This window comes from Tenrec ecaudatus, chromosome 1, assembly GCF_050624435.1.
Source record: "Tenrec ecaudatus isolate mTenEca1 chromosome 1, mTenEca1.hap1, whole genome shotgun sequence".
NCBI lineage: Eukaryota > Metazoa > Chordata > Mammalia > Afrosoricida > Tenrecidae > Tenrec > Tenrec ecaudatus.
The window spans coordinates 40069371-40085748 of record NC_134530.1 but is presented as its reverse complement, the minus strand read 5'-3'; the positions used below and the strand labels follow the sequence as shown (position 1 = coordinate 40085748).

The window sequence follows — 16378 nt, the reverse complement described above, 5'->3', positions numbered from 1 at the left end:
GACTGCCCGAGGCCCAAGCAGAGCTCCCTTAGAAGAGGTGCGGCAAGAAGGCTCCCTAGAAACAAGGAGGGTAAGACTTGGACGCATGTGCTTTGGAAACCAGTCCCTGGAGGACAGCAGGAGAGCAGCAGCGACAGAGCAAGACCCCCAATGGGCTGAATTGACACAGCGGCTACAAGGGGCTCCCACATCAGACCGCACTGGACCGGGCAGGGGCATTCTGTTGTGCAGTGGTGCTGAGTCGGACCCGCCTCGATGGCAGTGGTTTGGGGGGGTTAGACACATTCACAATGGTTTGATTCACAAGCACGCATGGGGATGGCCTCAGATCATTTCCTTCCGCTTGATGCAGGGTGGCCATGAGTCAGTGGCCAACTTGACAGCTAAAAATAACAGCATTGTTTATTAGCCAGAATGGCAGCTTCCCGACCCAGTGGTAAAAGCTGCAGCTTTCTTACGGATTCCTCCGGCAAGGGCACTGTGTGACTCCACCCTTCCTGTTGAAGCTGACAGCTCCATGTTGGGGGTCTTGTGGGAGGTGGGCCCCAGGCCCCACTCCCACTTCAGAAGGACCTATAAAAAGGGACCACCTTTTCCTTTCAAAGAGAATTCAGCCCTAAGGGAAACGATTTGAGTGATTTCCACAATCGTTCCCAGGAGTGGAGACATGCAGCGTGCCTAGGTGCACCACAGAGAAGTGTCTGACTACCTCAGGGCATTAGGTTCCAAATCTCACTTTGACCAAGCCAACACCTTGGCCTGGGACTTTACATTATGACTTGGGCTGAGAGGGAACAGGGGCAGCTTGCCAGTCTAGCTGGGGCATCTTGAAGTACGTAGGTTCAGCAGGCATACTGCCAAAAACACTTCAGTCTTTCACATATATTGACAGAAGCAAAAATATTTATTTTCGTCTTAGAAAATTAGGGTCCCACATTTAAGGCCAACAGTTGTAGTTCACAGTCTTGACCCTTCACAAAGAAACCTTTCCGTGGAGCAGGAAGATGCATCTATACAAGGAATTTCAGAGGTGTGCTCAGATAAAATGATTTCTGATGAGCCGGGAATCCAGGACAGCCCAGACTTCCAGTTCATGCCAACCAAGTCCCTGAAGGAGATAAGCAAGCAAGGAGTTTGCAGACAAGGCACTTGCAGAAATTCCCAAGGAGTAATCCAAGTCGGCCAGGGAACCTGGAGGCCGTAAGCCCCCAGTGGTCAGGAAGGCTGACCGCCTCCACGAGACAGTGCCCACCTTCTGCCCACTCAGTGCCAGCCCTCTTCCAGCGCCTATCTTGGCCTTGTACTGCCTACCCAGCCTGGAAGGCAATGGAAGCCGGGCACCATAGTGGAGATGCCCGCTGCTTCCTGAAGCTCAGGGCAGTCCTGTGCTGAAGGGCAGTGCCTCCGGGCCCCTGTGCAAAGTCAAGGAGTTAGTGCAGATCAGCATATTTGCAAAGCAAGCAAATATCACCAATGGAATAAAAAGCTGCTTAGTACTGATTTCCCTCCAGCTGCGGCGTCTTAAGTGGCCACGGCCCAGAGGCGTCCCTCCACTCAGTGACGCGGCCACCGGATGCAGACAGCACACTTGAGCCCTTCTCTGCTCTTGGGGCCTATGTTTAATACGGTCGCTGACCGGAGGGGTCAAGTCTCAGCCGCTCGTGGCAAAAGCACAGAGGGGGGAGGGGCTCCGGGAGCAGTTTCCTCAGTATGGTGTTCTCATCACACAGGGGGATCCCAAGCACTGGGGTGACAGAGTGCCAGGCGCCAGCCTGTTAGAGGAGCCAGGCTTGGGGGAGAGTCAGGCTCCACCTTCCAGCAGGGAGTGCTTTGCCGTCCCGATGCGGCACCTCCTTTCCTGAAGCTGTCAGGGGGAGGCGGGCGCGCTGCTCAGAACTGCACCCAGCCGGTGCCTGGCTGAGTCTGGCCAGACGCTGACCTGCCAAAAGGAAGACAGGGGGGCGTGGGGGTGTCAAAGGCTTGAAGATGCAAAACAGATAAAAGTTATCTTTTCGCTCAGAATGTTCTAGAGTAGGGGTCAGCAAGTCATGGTCCACAGGACAAATTGGGCCCTCTGCCAGTTTTTGCAAATAAAGTTTTATTGGTACACGCACGCCCATACATTCACTTACTTGGCTGTGGCAATTTTCATGTTACAACATGCTAACTGCTTGCAACAGACACTGTATGGGCCCCTAAGCCTAGAGATTTGCTATCGGGTCCTTGATGGGAAATGTCTGCTGGCCCCTGGCCCAGAGCATCTGTGAGGGGCATCTCTTCACCTTGACTTCAAAGGAAGGCTTGATATTTTATGGCGCCAGGAAGGGCCAGAGAACTAGCGGAGCTTCTATACGGGGGCGGGGAGCGGGGCCCACGCAGGTGGCCAGGCAGGCCTTCTCAGCTCTCAGGCCGGTATTCTGGGGCTCAGGGAGAGGGATGTACTGAGGACAAGCAGCCACACACAGCTGGGGGGGGGGGGGTTCAAAGGACTGGGAGGATTTGCAGGGAGCGCAGCCGCAGGCCGCCCTGGGGCCCAGTTCTCTGGCTACCCTGAAAGGGCCAACCAGCCAGATGGGGGAGAAGCAGCTTGACCCGCCCCACCAGGGGAACTCGATCCTCCTCACCCTGTGGACTTGGTAAAGTCGCCCCAGACATCAGCGGTGGCAGCCGTGGACTGCGGCCAGGACACGGTGGCACCTCCTCCTATTGATGGTGAGGGGTGGGAAGGAAGACGAGTCAGAGACCTCTTTCTCAGCGGTTGTGCCCGGGGCCCAAATCAGGCCATGAGGCCAGGTGAGACGTATGTTGGGACGAGAGCGCACCAATGAGCTGCACGGTTCCCCTGCTTCTCACCAGTCCCAGAGACTTCTGGGGAAAAGGCCAAGCGCCACACACAGCTGCAGGAGGGAGGCGTGGCAGTGAGGTGAGTTACATGCTCACACCGCTCAGACCTGTCGTCAACTGTTTATGTTAAAAATCAGTCAAAAACCTGTTCCTCATTCCTGGCTTCTTGGATGGAGAATGCTCACCCAATCCACAGGTCATCTTCATGTGCAGCCCTGGGCTGATGTCCCAACAAGCAGTGCTTGCTGAGTGCCAGCCAGCCAGCGCAGGGGCTGGGAAGGGCCTCTCAGGAGTGACCAAGCAGTGGACAGTGGGCTGCCAAGTCTCACTTCTGAACACTCCATGCCTGGCTCTCTGTCTCCCCAGTTTGCTGCTGCTCTGACCCTGGGCTGGGAGGCCAGGTCAAAGCAGGCTCTCGACAGACTGGATTCTACAGTTCACCATGTGGTTGACACCGACTGTCTCATTTGTGCCTCACCACCGGCCCTGGGAAAGAGGGGGTGAGGCGTGTGACCTCACACAGGCCCCTTCACTCTGTTTCCTCATCTCTAAAATGGGGTGAGGTGGGTACAAGACCAGGGCAACTTCAGAGGTCTAGATGGAGGGTTAGATGCGGAAACCTAAGTGGAGCTTCGAGCAGGTCAGAGTGACAACAAGGATGCTAACGTTTGGTGGCTGACAGTGCTCTGGACACTGGTCTGAGGGCTGCGCCTGCGTCAGTTCTTTGATCCCAAGAACCCTATGCCTGCGGCATCACTGCCGATTTCCCAAAGGTCCCCAAGATGTGAACAGGGGCAGTTTGGGAACATGCAGAAAACCACAACAAAACTAAGCAAACACAGGGCCATCAGGTCGATTCATCAAGACCCTCTAGGGTAGGGTAGAAATACCCCTGGGAGGGTCTCAGATTACAACTCTCTACCAGAATTTGAACTGCCGACCTTGGCAGTTAGCAGCCCAACAGGTAACCACTATGCCTCTAAGGCTCTGGAGCAGGCAGAAGTGTTCAACAAATGTCAGCTATTCCCGACTTGTCATCTGAACCCATTTTGCCTGGGGACTCTGAGCCTGGAGGACAGGGACTTGGTGCAGGATCCCCAGCGTCACAAGCTCAGCAGCGGGGAGGGCAGCGCGGAAAGGGCAGGTGAACGTGGCGGTACAACTCGAAGAAACATAATCGAGGTCACGGAACGTACCGGTGGAAACTCAAGCTGGGGTATGCCCGTGCCTATTTCCAACCACTGCGAAAGAAAGCCGTTAGTGTAAAGAAATACTTGCGACCGGGGGCTGCTGGCACCCAGACTTCAGGGGCATCAAGCTCTGCAGGGAGCACAGCGAGAAAGCAGATTCCTGGCCCTCCCTCCCCAAGCTCAGCAGGTGTCCTATGACCCCCTCTGCGGGACAATGCATGCGGTATAAGCTGAAAGGCTGGAGGGCCAGTCCCCCAGAGGCTCCTGGGAACAAAGGCCTGGTGATCTACTCTTTCAAACACTGCCCTGGTCAATGCTATGGGCATAACTCTCCGCGGGGGACGGACACACACACACACACACACACACACACACACACACACACACACACGTCAGCACCAGTTGTCAGAACCGACTCAGGGGCAGCTGGTCAACAGTCACCATGCACTGACCTGAACTGGGAGCCAGGGACTCTCCAACAGCCGGCTGCTCTCCGGAGGGCAGGACGAGGGTGGAGACTTTGCCCCCGGGAGGAGGAGGAAGCAGGCTCAGGCCTCCGGTGCTGGCAGGCCGGGCTCGGGGTGTGCCGGAGGCCCCATCCTTCTTCTTCATGTTCTAAAGAGAGGAAGGCCAACCACTCCGTTCTGTTGGGGTCCTCACACGGAGAGGCCAGTATGACTCTGCCTAAGATGTCCACAGCCCCTCCACGTCGTCGCACGTTAGAAAGCTGTCGGATGCTTTAAAGAGCCAGCGTCTGACTCTGCTCATCATCAGAGGGACTGCAAATCAAACGAAGCACCAGCCCATGCCCTCCAGAGTGGCTGCGATGAAGATCCTCAGGCCTGAGAAGGGTGGGGGCACCAGAACACACACATGGCTGCTGGGCATGCAGACTCGGAAAACCACCTGGAAGAATACAGCAAAGGGGAATGCCAACCTCTGACCCCACCACAGACACACGTACACACGCGCACCAAAGGCCATGGCCTCACACACTCACAGCACTGCTGGTAGGCAGCGCTCCATGAAGGCAGGCAAGGGACAGGTTCAGACACTGAAATCACAACAAAAATGTATCACTGATCCAGGGTTCACGAAGGGGGACAGGGGAGGGAGGGGGAAAAAGAGGAGCTGATACCAAGGGCTCAAGTAGAATGAAAATGTTTTGGAGATGTTGATGGCAACCTATGTACAAGTGTGCTTTATACAACTGAATGATGGATTGCCATGAGATTTGTGAGAGCCCCTCAATAAAATGATTAATAAAGAAAAAAAGTAAGTGCCCCAAATGTCCCCCATCCCCCAGGGTCCACTGTCGGTAAAGTGGATAGACACACTGGGTGTGTTCTCCCCACGGGGCATGGCAAGGCCGGGAATACCGATAACCACACACAGCAACCCGGCCGAATGTCAGGAGGAGGAAAGTCGTTGATGAGGGGGAGCCGCCAAGTGTTGCTGCAGACCCACGTCACAGGGAGACCCTACGAAACAACTATCACACCGGGACACATCTCCCGGCTCTCACCGGCCAGGCCGGTCCACTTCGGAAGGGGGTCTTTTCCCCAAAGCACTGTGTCCTCTTCCATGGACCCCACACCACACCAACAGGGCGGTTTGGGCATTCTCGAGGGACTCCGATTGCAGCCCCCTGATGTGCTCTGTGAGCTCTGGGGACAGAAAGTGGTCTGAGAGGGCAAGACCAGGCTGTGGACTAGAGGGAGGGGGTTTCTAAACAAGCTCCCCCGGGCGCAGCCCTTGCTACCCTGGGAGAAGGGACGGCAAGGACAGCGCCACGACGGAAGCAGCTCCTTGCCACAGTTCTCCGGGCGTGTTCCTCACCCACGCAGCCCTCAGTTTTCTTAAACCAGCGTCCTATTAAGCCCCCACGATCTGTCATACAGGGAAGCCCGATCCCCCCAGAACAGTGTCCATAACCTTCTGAGCTGACCTCTGCCTGGAGCTGAAGTGACCCCAGCAGACCTGCCACTGTTTGACTGGACTTTTCAGAAGACTCTCCAAGCAGACTAAGGAAGACCAGTGGGGTCCATGACCGAGAGCGAGTCTGCACGTGTAGAACGTGGAGTCGTCTACATGGGTTTTGTATGGAATAAGCCTGCGCAGGTGTGAGCTGGAACCCAGGAGCAATACCGACTTCTCCCCAAACAAGAGGGTATGCAGTCTATCAACCAACTCGGAAACAGGCGGATCAGGCACACAGGGGGCAAAGACACGAATACTTCTTAGCCACAGCCACACAATCCTGAGGGAAATGAGTTGCTAGGCCTGGGGGAGCAGGGCCATCGTCTTGGGGACCACCAAAGCCAAGTGACAGAAGAGAGTCCACCAAGACAACATTCCACATCCTCCTTTGGTGAGTAGCGACTGAGGTCACCTAAGGTCCAACCATCGTGCTCTCCCTGTCTGGAGCAAAGAGTTGTGGGGTCAGAGACATACGGGATGGAGAGGAGACAGCCAGTCAGGGTGCGATGTAGCAATGATGAAACATACAGCTTTCCTCTAGTTCCTAAATGCCTAAATGCTTCCCCCGCTCCCACTATCATGATCCGAATCCTCCCTTGCAAGTCTGGCTAGACCAGAGGATGTACACTGGTACAGATAGGAACTGGAAACACAGGGAATCCAGGGCGGATGATCCCTTCAGGACCAGTGGTGTGAGTGGCGATACTGGGAGGGTGGAGGGAGGGTATGTTGGAACCGATTACAAGAATCTACATGTGACCTCCTCCCTGGGGGATGGACAACAGAAAAGTAGGTGAAGGGAGACGTCGGACAGGGCAAGATATGACAAAATAATAATTTATAAATTATCAAGGGTTCATGAGGGGTGGGGAGCGGGGAGGGAGGGGAAAAATGAGGACCTGATGCCGGGGGCTTAAGTGGAGAGCACATGTTTTAAGAATGATGAGGGCAATGAATGTACAAATGTGCTTGACACAGTTGATGTATGCATGGATTGTGATAAGAGTTGTATGAGCCCCTAATAAAACGATTAAAAAAATAACACACGGGAAGCGTCCAAGGGACTGATGCCCCCCCGGAACACCAGGCTCCACGACCCCGAGACCAGAATCAGAGCATTCCTGTGCACCACCAGCAGCCGCTCACTGCTCAGACAGACCCTGGGGGACCAACCCCGAGACCAGGGACCTCTGTCACCCTCCAGGCTGAAGATGAACTCACCCCAAGGGCTCAATGTTCAGCCCAACAACAGACAGGTCTCTAATCTAAGGGGAATGGTACACTGTGGATGGATCGTCAAAAGGCAGCGCTTACCCAAGGACCAGGCTCAGGAGGGTGAGCCTAAGACAGAGGAACAGACCAGGGACCTAGGGAGGGAGCGGGCAGAGGGTCAAAGCAGAGGGTCAATGAAACAATCGTGTGAGGCACTGAATGCACTACTCTGTAAACCTTCACCCAACTCACAACAGTTTAATAAACAAATACACGAACCAATAAAAGTAAAACTAAACACTGGTAACACCCAGCGTATTCAAAGTCAGGCTGGTGCTTTCTCGGGGTAAGCAGAGTCGGAGAGGGGCTGCCAGCTCCGAGCACTCTGCTTCTTGCCCTGGAGGTTACAAGGGTGAGTTCTGTTTTTTCAAAATCCCCTGACTTCTGCCTTTGTGATCTGGGTATTTTGCATGTATTTTATTCTACTTCAAATAAAAGGTTAAAAAAAAACCCAAACCAACCAAGCTGGAGTCGGATACCAGAACCAGGTTCAGAGAGGAAGGGGACACGGTCCCAATATTTAGGGAAGCAGGGGCTTCATCAAGTGAAGACCAGGTACCTCAAAGCTCTCCATGTAAATCCAGCCACCCCAATTATTGCTCACGCTCTGTACCTGCCTCTCCTCGGCGATGGGGGGAGGAGCAGGTTTCGTTCAAATGAGAAAAGGGTCTGTGAACACTACCTGGCCCGCAGAGGACGCTCAGTAAGTGTTTGTTCCAGTGAGACCGACCATCACATCCCAACCAGTCCACGGGGTTTGACCCACATTGTCCCTAAGGGCCAGCTGGCCAACTGCAAAGGTCCCAAATCAGCAGCAGCGCGAAGCAGAATAGAGGAGAAAGAGACAGGAAATAAAGAGGAACATGATTTTAGGGTTAGTTTCTTCAAAAAACAAAGCCACCGGATCCTTGCCTCCCTCAAATCAGGTACCCCAGCCCAGCCCTTGCAGTCTGTCTTGGTGACCAAGGTGAGCTCACCCTTCGCTTGACCTCAGAGGAACCGGGGCAGCATGCCAGGTGCGGAGAAGGGAAAGCCATGCACAGGACAGGGCAGCTCAAAAACGGGACAGAAGGAGTCCGCGAGACCCTATCCGCAGAAGCTGCTCTGCCCATGATGTCCCCTGATCAAGGACGCACTGGCCCTTCACCAGCACCCACCAGGACAGCTCCTTGCCCACAGTCCAAGGCCAAGGTCCAGCTGAGAGTGAACAGCATCCTGACTCCCACTGACCAACATTAGCAGCCAGGGGGCAAGGGACGGGCGCCCCTTCTCAACCCCGAGGCTCTGCACATGCTGCTCCTTGTTTACAGGTCCCCTCTCCCAGGAGGCCGTCCTTGGTTTCCCCAACTGTGGGCTGTACGCCCGTGTTCACAGAACAGCTCCTGCCAGGTTGTAATCCCACCCTTCCTCGCCTCCGAGCTCCAAAAAAGCACCCAAGCCTCACATGCTCACCTCACCAGAGTGGACCAGGTACAAGGCAGGTCCTGACTTGATCATTCCTGAGTAAGGAGCGATGGAATCAGCCAGGCTGGTTTGGTGACCAGAGTGCCCATGCAATCATGTGACTATGGCCAACAAGGCTAAGCCAGGGACAGACTCACCGCAATGTTCAGCTTGATGGTTTGGCCCTCCTTGAAGCCCAGGTCTAATTTGGGGCCTTGGTCTGGGTTCTGGGCTTGTTTGGCAAATTCACACTGCTGCTTCACCCACCTGGGGAGAGAACCAGAGAAGGAAGGTGAAGAGGGAAGACGAGGTCTGCTGCACCCACTCACCACCTGCCACTAGTCCAGGCTGGCGCACTTTCCCTCCTCTGTCCCTTGAGGCGGGAGGGGGGGTAGGAGTACAGGTCAGAGGTTAGGCCTGGATTCAAATCCTGGCTCTAACAGTTACATGCACCTCAGCCTCCATATCACCAAAATGATGACAATTCTGCCTTAAGAATCGCAATGATAGTTCAAGGAGACCATTCCTGCAGAGGGTCCAAGCACACCGCCTGGGCCTGCCCAACACCTGGCTTAAGAACTAAGACAAGGTCTCTATCCCACCCCAAAGGCTCAGAAGGAAGCTGGGGAGCCTAGACAGGTGCTCAGAGATGGAGCCTATCATAAAGGTCTCCCCTTTGTCCCTTCCTAAAGCCATCACCCAGCTGCCGCCAGGGCAGTCAGGTGCCTGTGTGATGGCGGGGCACCCCAACAAGGGAGGCACACTAAAAGCACTACCAGGGTGACTGTCGGGTGGCCTGGGAATCCTACCACATCCTATTTCACAGAGAGCAGGCCGGGAGGGTGACAGGGGCCAGGGCCGGGCTCTGGCTGCTGAGGGCAGAAGTGAGGACACCTTCACGCTTCATGGTGCCAGCATAGTAAGAGGGCCTTGGGGACTGGCTGAGTGAGAGAGGGACCTGCCTGGAAGAGAAGGTGGCCTGTCTGCGAGTAGATAAATCACACACCACCACCCAGGATCTGGACCTGGGAAGTCACTGCCTCCGGGGAAGGGAGAGATCGCACGAGCAGGTGCCGCCGGGGACCACTCACTTGAAATGGTCCTGTAAGGCAACATTGAAGTCAAAGGCATCGCCTCGGTCCCCGAAGCCAACTCCAATAAAGGCCCGTCGCCCTGGGGGACAACACATGATCAAGCCCACATTCCCTGGGCCGAGGTGGGCAGAGGGAGCTGCGAGCCCCACACCTACCATTCCCATCTTCGATGCGGATGACGAAGTATCTGCTGGAGTCCGTCACACTCTCCACAGCTGTGCCGGGAAACTGATCCACGGGGGCCTGCGCAAACAGCTCCCCTGAAAGCACACGGCCCGTCAGCCCCTCCGCCGGCCTAGCACCGCCACCCCACGACTGAGCCTCACTCTAGGAAGCCAATCGAATCCAGTCTTGCTCCAGGAAGAACCCTTAATATAGATCATTATTATTGCTTCTGCTGTAGCGCGCACCATCCCATGTATCCATTCACCTGAAATGCTGATGTTCGTTTCCCTCCAGTGGGGTTATACAGTCATCGTTGCTATCAGTCACACTCCCCCACCCCACCCCTTCCTGTATTCTCAGGGAGTCATTACTCCCATTACTGTGCAGTTGTAAAGCTTTTGTTTCATTTATTTCAAATACTTTGACATTAAAAAACAAACAAACCTACAGCCGTAGATTCCAAACTGCCTCCATAGGGCTCTCAAGCCTGTAAATCTTTACAGGAACAGCCAACCACATCTTCCGGGGGTGGCTAGTGGGTTTGGACTGGCCACCTTTCCATCAACAGCCTAATATTTAGCCACTGTATAACAAGGTTCCTTCACATTGGGTTACATGTGAATGAACCCACATTTCCGTTTCTCCTCGAATCCAAAGCTCTGGCATCAGAAACGCTAAAGAGCAGGCGGGCAGCTTAGCTGGCAGCGGGTTGACGGGAGGCAGACGACTTGGAAAGGGGGGGCACCCACGGCTGCACAGCTCGCAGAATGTAATCAAGGCCACAGAACTAAGACACTTAGTTATTTAAAAGTATTTTTTATCAAGGGCTATAAAAATATCTCGGAAAAGCAACCAATGGGATACAATGAATTATGCCCCAGTACGACTGACTGACTTCGCCATGTTGTCCTCTTTCACACTGGCCTTTGGTCACGGGATGGGGTGGAAGGGAGGGGGCAGTGTGATTCCATCCCTTTGCCTCTTATTTTATCACCAGCGGTAGGATTTCTAAATCAGTACCCCACCCTCCATTCTTCTCATTTATAAATAAATCAAAGCCATTTTCAATCCGTTGGATTGAAATTGTCTATCTTTGTTGGGCCCAGAAATTTGAGCCTAACTTCTCTAGCATGGTGCACAGGGACGTGGCGACCACCCTGAGGCAGTGGCTGGAACCTGCCCCAAGTCCCCCCATGTAGGAACTCTCGGGGTGTATTCTGCTGAGCACTCGCCACTAACAATCCTAACAACACAAGCTCACAGCCGCAGTTCCCTGGTGCTGCTGGGGCAGAAATACCAACAGTGCACGGCTGGAGCAAACACAGCGTGTTTTCTCATAGCCTGGAAGTCTGAACGGAGGGTGTCGGCTCTGCTGGAAGGCAGTCCCGTCTCTCTTGAGCTTCTGCTCCTGGGTGATCTTCTCAGAGCTCAGCTTCTCTCTTCCCCTCTCTGCTTGCTAGTTTGCTAGTTGAATCTTTCCCACCTCAAAAGAGGCCACCTCCAGGTACCTCATCCTGCCTGCCTCATGCACATCACACAAGCACAATCTATCCCCAAAGGCTGTCATACCCGCCGACACACTTTGGAGGAACACAATTCAATGCAGACCACCCATCCACATGGGGGTAGGTCAAACTGTACTGCTGCCAGGGTGCTAATCACAGATGAAGGAGTTTATTCCATCTCCGTCTGCACCCAACAGATCGCTGCAGACAAGTTCTTAGGGTCTTTGTTTCATTTAAAACTGATACCATTGAGCTGACTCCACCTCACAGGGACCCTACCTTATAGGGGCAGGGGAGAACTGCTCCTGAGGGTTTCCCAGGCTGTAACTCTTCACAGGAGTAGAAAGCCTTGTCTGTCTCCTACTGAGCGGCTAGTGGTTTCGAACAGCTGACCTGGTGGTTAGCAGCTCAACTTGTAACCACTATACCACCAGGGCTCCTAGGCTGGTCCTGGCTTAGGTAAATCACCCCTACCTGGGCTGGGAGGCAGGGCGCTAGGTGCTGTGAGAGGAGGAAGTGTTCCTGCCCATGGAGAGCCTGCAGCGGCCTGACTTCACCCTGGCAGCAGCAGGGAGGCCGACTGGCTCTACAATGCGCCGCTGCCGCATCTGCATCTGCTATCACCGTTTCCCCATGAGCTGGCCTTCACTGCCGCTGCCAGGGTTTAACCCCATGCTTTCTACGGGTCCTGTGGTTCAGCAGTGACTGCAACCAGAGCAGAACCGAATCAAAGCCGAAACTGAGGGCTGGAGCCCGAAGCTTTTGATGAATGTCTCAGCCCTGTTTGGGGTCCAGGGGCCTGGGCACCTTGGGCTGCCAACGGTTCTCACCAGGACGGCTTTATCCGCCCCTACCGCCTCCCTTGGCAGCAACAGCTGGAAACAATTTGGTTGCCACAACTTGGGGGATGGCCCCTTGCATCTAGTGAGTAGATCAGGGATAGTGCTAAACATCTGCTAATGCACAGGGCAGGCCCATCACAGACTCTCGGACCGAATGTCACTAGCGTGGGCGGAGGCTGAAAAAGGCTGGCCCCAGCTGATTACACCCATTATCTTGGAAAGTGAGCATGCAACATGGTCCAGTGAGCGTGACTGTGGGCTGAGGGCAGATGAAAGTGGGTCCTGCGGAAGAAACACTAGGGCAGCGGTGCGCCACCTTCCTCGTGCCACGACCCTTTCATGCAGTTCCTCATGTAGCGGTGGCCCTCAATCACAAATTATTCTCGCTGCTACTTCACCACTGTCATTTTGCTATTGTTATGAATTGGGCAACCTCTGTGAAAGGGGGTTGAGTGGTTCTCAACCCCCAAACGGATCACGACCCACAGGTTGAGAACCACTGTACTATGTGGTCCTGTGACAGTCAGTGTCCCTAGGGCGCCGAGAGGCCAGGAAGGGCTGCCACATTCCTTTGTGACATCACATGGGACATCCTGTCAATTCTCCCAGCCAACCTTCTGTCCCTGAGCTGGCTTTTATCGAAGCCCACAAGAGACACCACGAGTGAAAGCAAGAACCTCAGTGCTTGCGTGCGAGAAAGCTGTGGCTGACCTGGCCTGTGGCATAGACTGTTGGGAGCATGGCCCCTTCTGCCTCGCAAAGGAAGGGCTCTCCAGAATAAAACTACGCCCCGTGCGAGGCTAGACCAAGCAGGCAGCGCCTGGCCCTTCCGCACAGCTCACCCAGGGGCACCGGTGACACACGACTTCTGATGAGATGTCCCTAAAGTGGACAACTGCAAGCTGACCCAAACCCAGACAGGCTCGTCCTCATGGAGACCAACAGGGAGGGTCTCCAGCTCCTGCAGGCAGTGGGACCACCACTGGGGAGTTGGCATTCTAGGGAGGAGAGGGCTGAGCAGCTTCCCCTTCCACCCCCCCTGGGCAAGGTCTGCAGGGCTCCCCTAGCATTTTCCTAAGGCGTCCAAAAAGGAACCAGCATTCCTGGTCAGAGAATACCACCTTTTACACGGGGGGGACAGAGGGTTCTAAACCAAGGGCGCCAGGGTCTATGGCTTCCAAACCAGGTTCCCGTGACTCAAGTGGCCTGGCCAGGCTCCAGCTGCTTGGCCCTTGGCAGAGCAGGGATGTGCACCCCAGCCCCACAGACCTCCCCTGCCCTTACCTGAGGTCCTGTCCTCCAGCTTGATGTAGGCCACCTGCCCTTGTGCAGTGATCCGTAGCCGGCCACTCCATGACGGCTGCTCCAGCTGCCACTCGGCGGCCCTACGGGGACAAAAACCACTGAGGCGCTGGCAGGGCTCCTGCTCCCTTCCTCCGACGCCAGAGACGAACATGGAAAGGCCAAGTGGGCTTCTAGTTCTAGGTTGGGGGTTGTCAAATTTTGCTCTGGAGAGGGCTGGAGAGGGAATGTTTTGGGTCCTATGGTTTCTGTCGCTGCTACTCATGCCTGCCCCTGTGCTGAGAGAGAGAGCACTCCCAGAGAGTAGGAGGGCATGTGGGTGATTTGAGTGTTTAAGTCAAGTATTTTCTATTGGAGCATGGCTGTATTTCAAACTCAATGGGAAAAAAACAAAAGCAAACTTTGGGCAGTGACATCTGAGTTTCTTATCATCTTAACTTTGGAGATCGTACTCAGCCTTGTAAAAATGTTAACAGCCACCCTGAGCTGGCAGCAGCCCAAGAATAGCTCAGGAGGGTAAAACTCTCCTTCCAGTTCCATACTGGCCGGGAGGCAGCTACTGGGGCTGTTTCTGTGGAGACAGTGGGAGGCAGGGATGGGCTGAGCAACCCAACCTGGAGCTACAAGACCCTCTCGAAGGGCTAGCACCGAGGGGAGCAAGCAAGAACAGAGGCGGCTAACCAGCACACCTAGGAAAAGTGAATGGTGCTCACGAGGCACACTCTCGCGGGGAAACGGCAGACGTGGAGCAGCCGGGGCTTTTAAAGCTCCAAAGAGGAAGAAGCTGGGGTGTTTGCTGCCGCTTTTCTCGGAAATTCCCAGGCATGCGCAGGCTCTCAAGAGCTCTCCTAAGACAGCCTGACTGCAGACAAGGGTCGTTTTGAGAGACGTAAATGCAGGCTCTGGACTCACAGCTCAGCAAACAGGGTTTCAGTTCCCCTCTCTTGGGCAACAGGCAAAGCCGGGATGAAACGCAGAGGCCGGCAGTTTCCTCTATGCCACACCGGTCAGCCCTGAGCCTGCTTGACCACCTCACCCTCTGGGACCAAGAGGATCCCAACCCAGCCTACTGAAGACCCCAAGGGGGATGAGGCCCAGACCACCCAGCTTTGGGAGTCCATCTCTATTCTGATGACATCCCAGATCTCCCAGGGGTACCAAAAGACTGTCTTGGGTGTTTTTATCACCATTGTCCAACTATGGAAGTTATGTCACGGCGGTGGTGGCTCTGTCAGGAATGGGGCACCCCCTTCTTACGGTGCAGGCCCATCCTCTCTTGGACAAACAACTGGTAGCCCATCCCTCAAGCCATCAGCACAGAACAGTCAGGTTGTCCCTATCAGGTGCGCTTCTCCCTGCAGTATGCCCAGGGCCTTTTGACAGGCGACCCATCCCTACACAGGCTAAGAAAACGCAGGCAGGACACAAGCGTCCAGACCCTAAAGGAAGTCTCCTTCCCTGCCCATTTCCCTCCCTCTCCGGCAGTTTCCTGCCTTCCCTTCTCGAGGTCCCCGTACTGTTTACTGGTCGCCAGTGAGCATTTCTCTGCTCTCTCCACCTCCGATCGCTAGCGATCGGGGATCAGCTTCGCGCGCAGACAGCTGGGCATGGGGGAGTCCCGGGGGCTCGGTCAGCTGCTTACTGCCGCCCGGGGAGTTCCCAGATAGGATCCCTTCCCCTTTTAGTCAAAGGTCCCGTCAAGGCCAACGCTTAGCTCATAAAGACGACGGTCTGTGGCATCACCCCCACCCCCACCCCCGCCGCCAAGTCGCCAAGCAGTAGAAAGAGTTTTCACATCTTCGGCGTCGTTTCGGGGCGGGGGGTAGAAGAGGGGTGCGACGGACTGAGAGGGCCGAGGGGCTTGGTATCCCTCCCTGCCCTGGCGCTAGCTCGAAGAATCGCGACCTTCTCTCCCCGCTCCACCCTCCAACTGGCCGGGACCCTCCGCGGCTCCCGCGGTGGGCGTGTCGGGCGGCCGGGAAGGGCTGTAGACGGGCCAGCCCGTCCGGCGGCAGGCGGTCACCTGTAGCCCCGGTTGGTGGCTCGCGGTGGGATGCGGTAGACGTGGACCTCCGGCTTGACACACAGAACCGACTCATAGCCGCGCTCCTCCATCTCGACGCCCGGAGCCCGCCGGACTTCCGGCTTCTTGCCCGCCGCGGGGGCAGAAGCGGCCGGACTCTATGACCCGGCTCTAGCTAGAGCGACCGCTCACGCACCTGGCGCCACCCCGCTCGCGCGCCCTCTGCCGGTGGTTCTGATTCACGACAAATAGCGGCTTTAACCAAAATCCACACCGGTTGGTGGATCCTCGTCCTGCCTTAACACCTGGGGCCGAGTTGGTTGCCATTCAAAGCTGGAATTCTCTCCCCAAGATCCAAGCATCTCAGACTACAACACTGTCCTCTGCAGCCTGGATGTCTTTCCTTCTGAATCTATACAGCTGGAGCGGGGCTTCCCCTAGAGAATTCTCTTACCTGAGCCACCAAGCTAAGTGGGGTGTCCCTGCCTCGTCCTTCCACCACCCTCCATGATGCCCTGCATGCGTCTCCAATAGTAACCCATGGATATGCCCAGTGCCCTAGATGCTCCCTCAAGGCTCAGTAAGGAGTTACAATTTAGCATCATACGTACATAATTTTAAAAGAATTCCAGTCTTAATTTAGATTTTTAAAAGACTGCTCTAGAAAGCGCAATGTCCGATCCTAGTCAGTCTTAAAATACGCTCTCTCTGACAGTCT

The 16378-nt window shown here is 55.2% G+C and overlaps 1 protein-coding gene across 1 annotated transcript; it reads right to left on the bottom strand.

Moving 5' to 3' along the window:
- Positions 1-881: 881 nt before the first annotated feature.
- On the bottom strand, positions 882-15812 carry NECAP2 (NECAP endocytosis associated 2). The gene is made up of 8 exons (XM_075551070.1): positions 15661-15812; positions 13620-13720; positions 9979-10083; positions 9821-9902; positions 8888-8996; positions 4487-4649; positions 2625-2703; positions 882-1939 (listed from the first exon to the last, which is right to left on the bottom strand). Exons 1-8 carry the CDS (start codon positions 15750-15752, stop codon positions 1891-1893), a joined length of 780 nt encoding a protein of 259 aa, XP_075407185.1. The 5' UTR covers positions 15753-15812; the 3' UTR covers positions 882-1890.
- Positions 15813-16378: the final 566 nt, after the last annotated feature.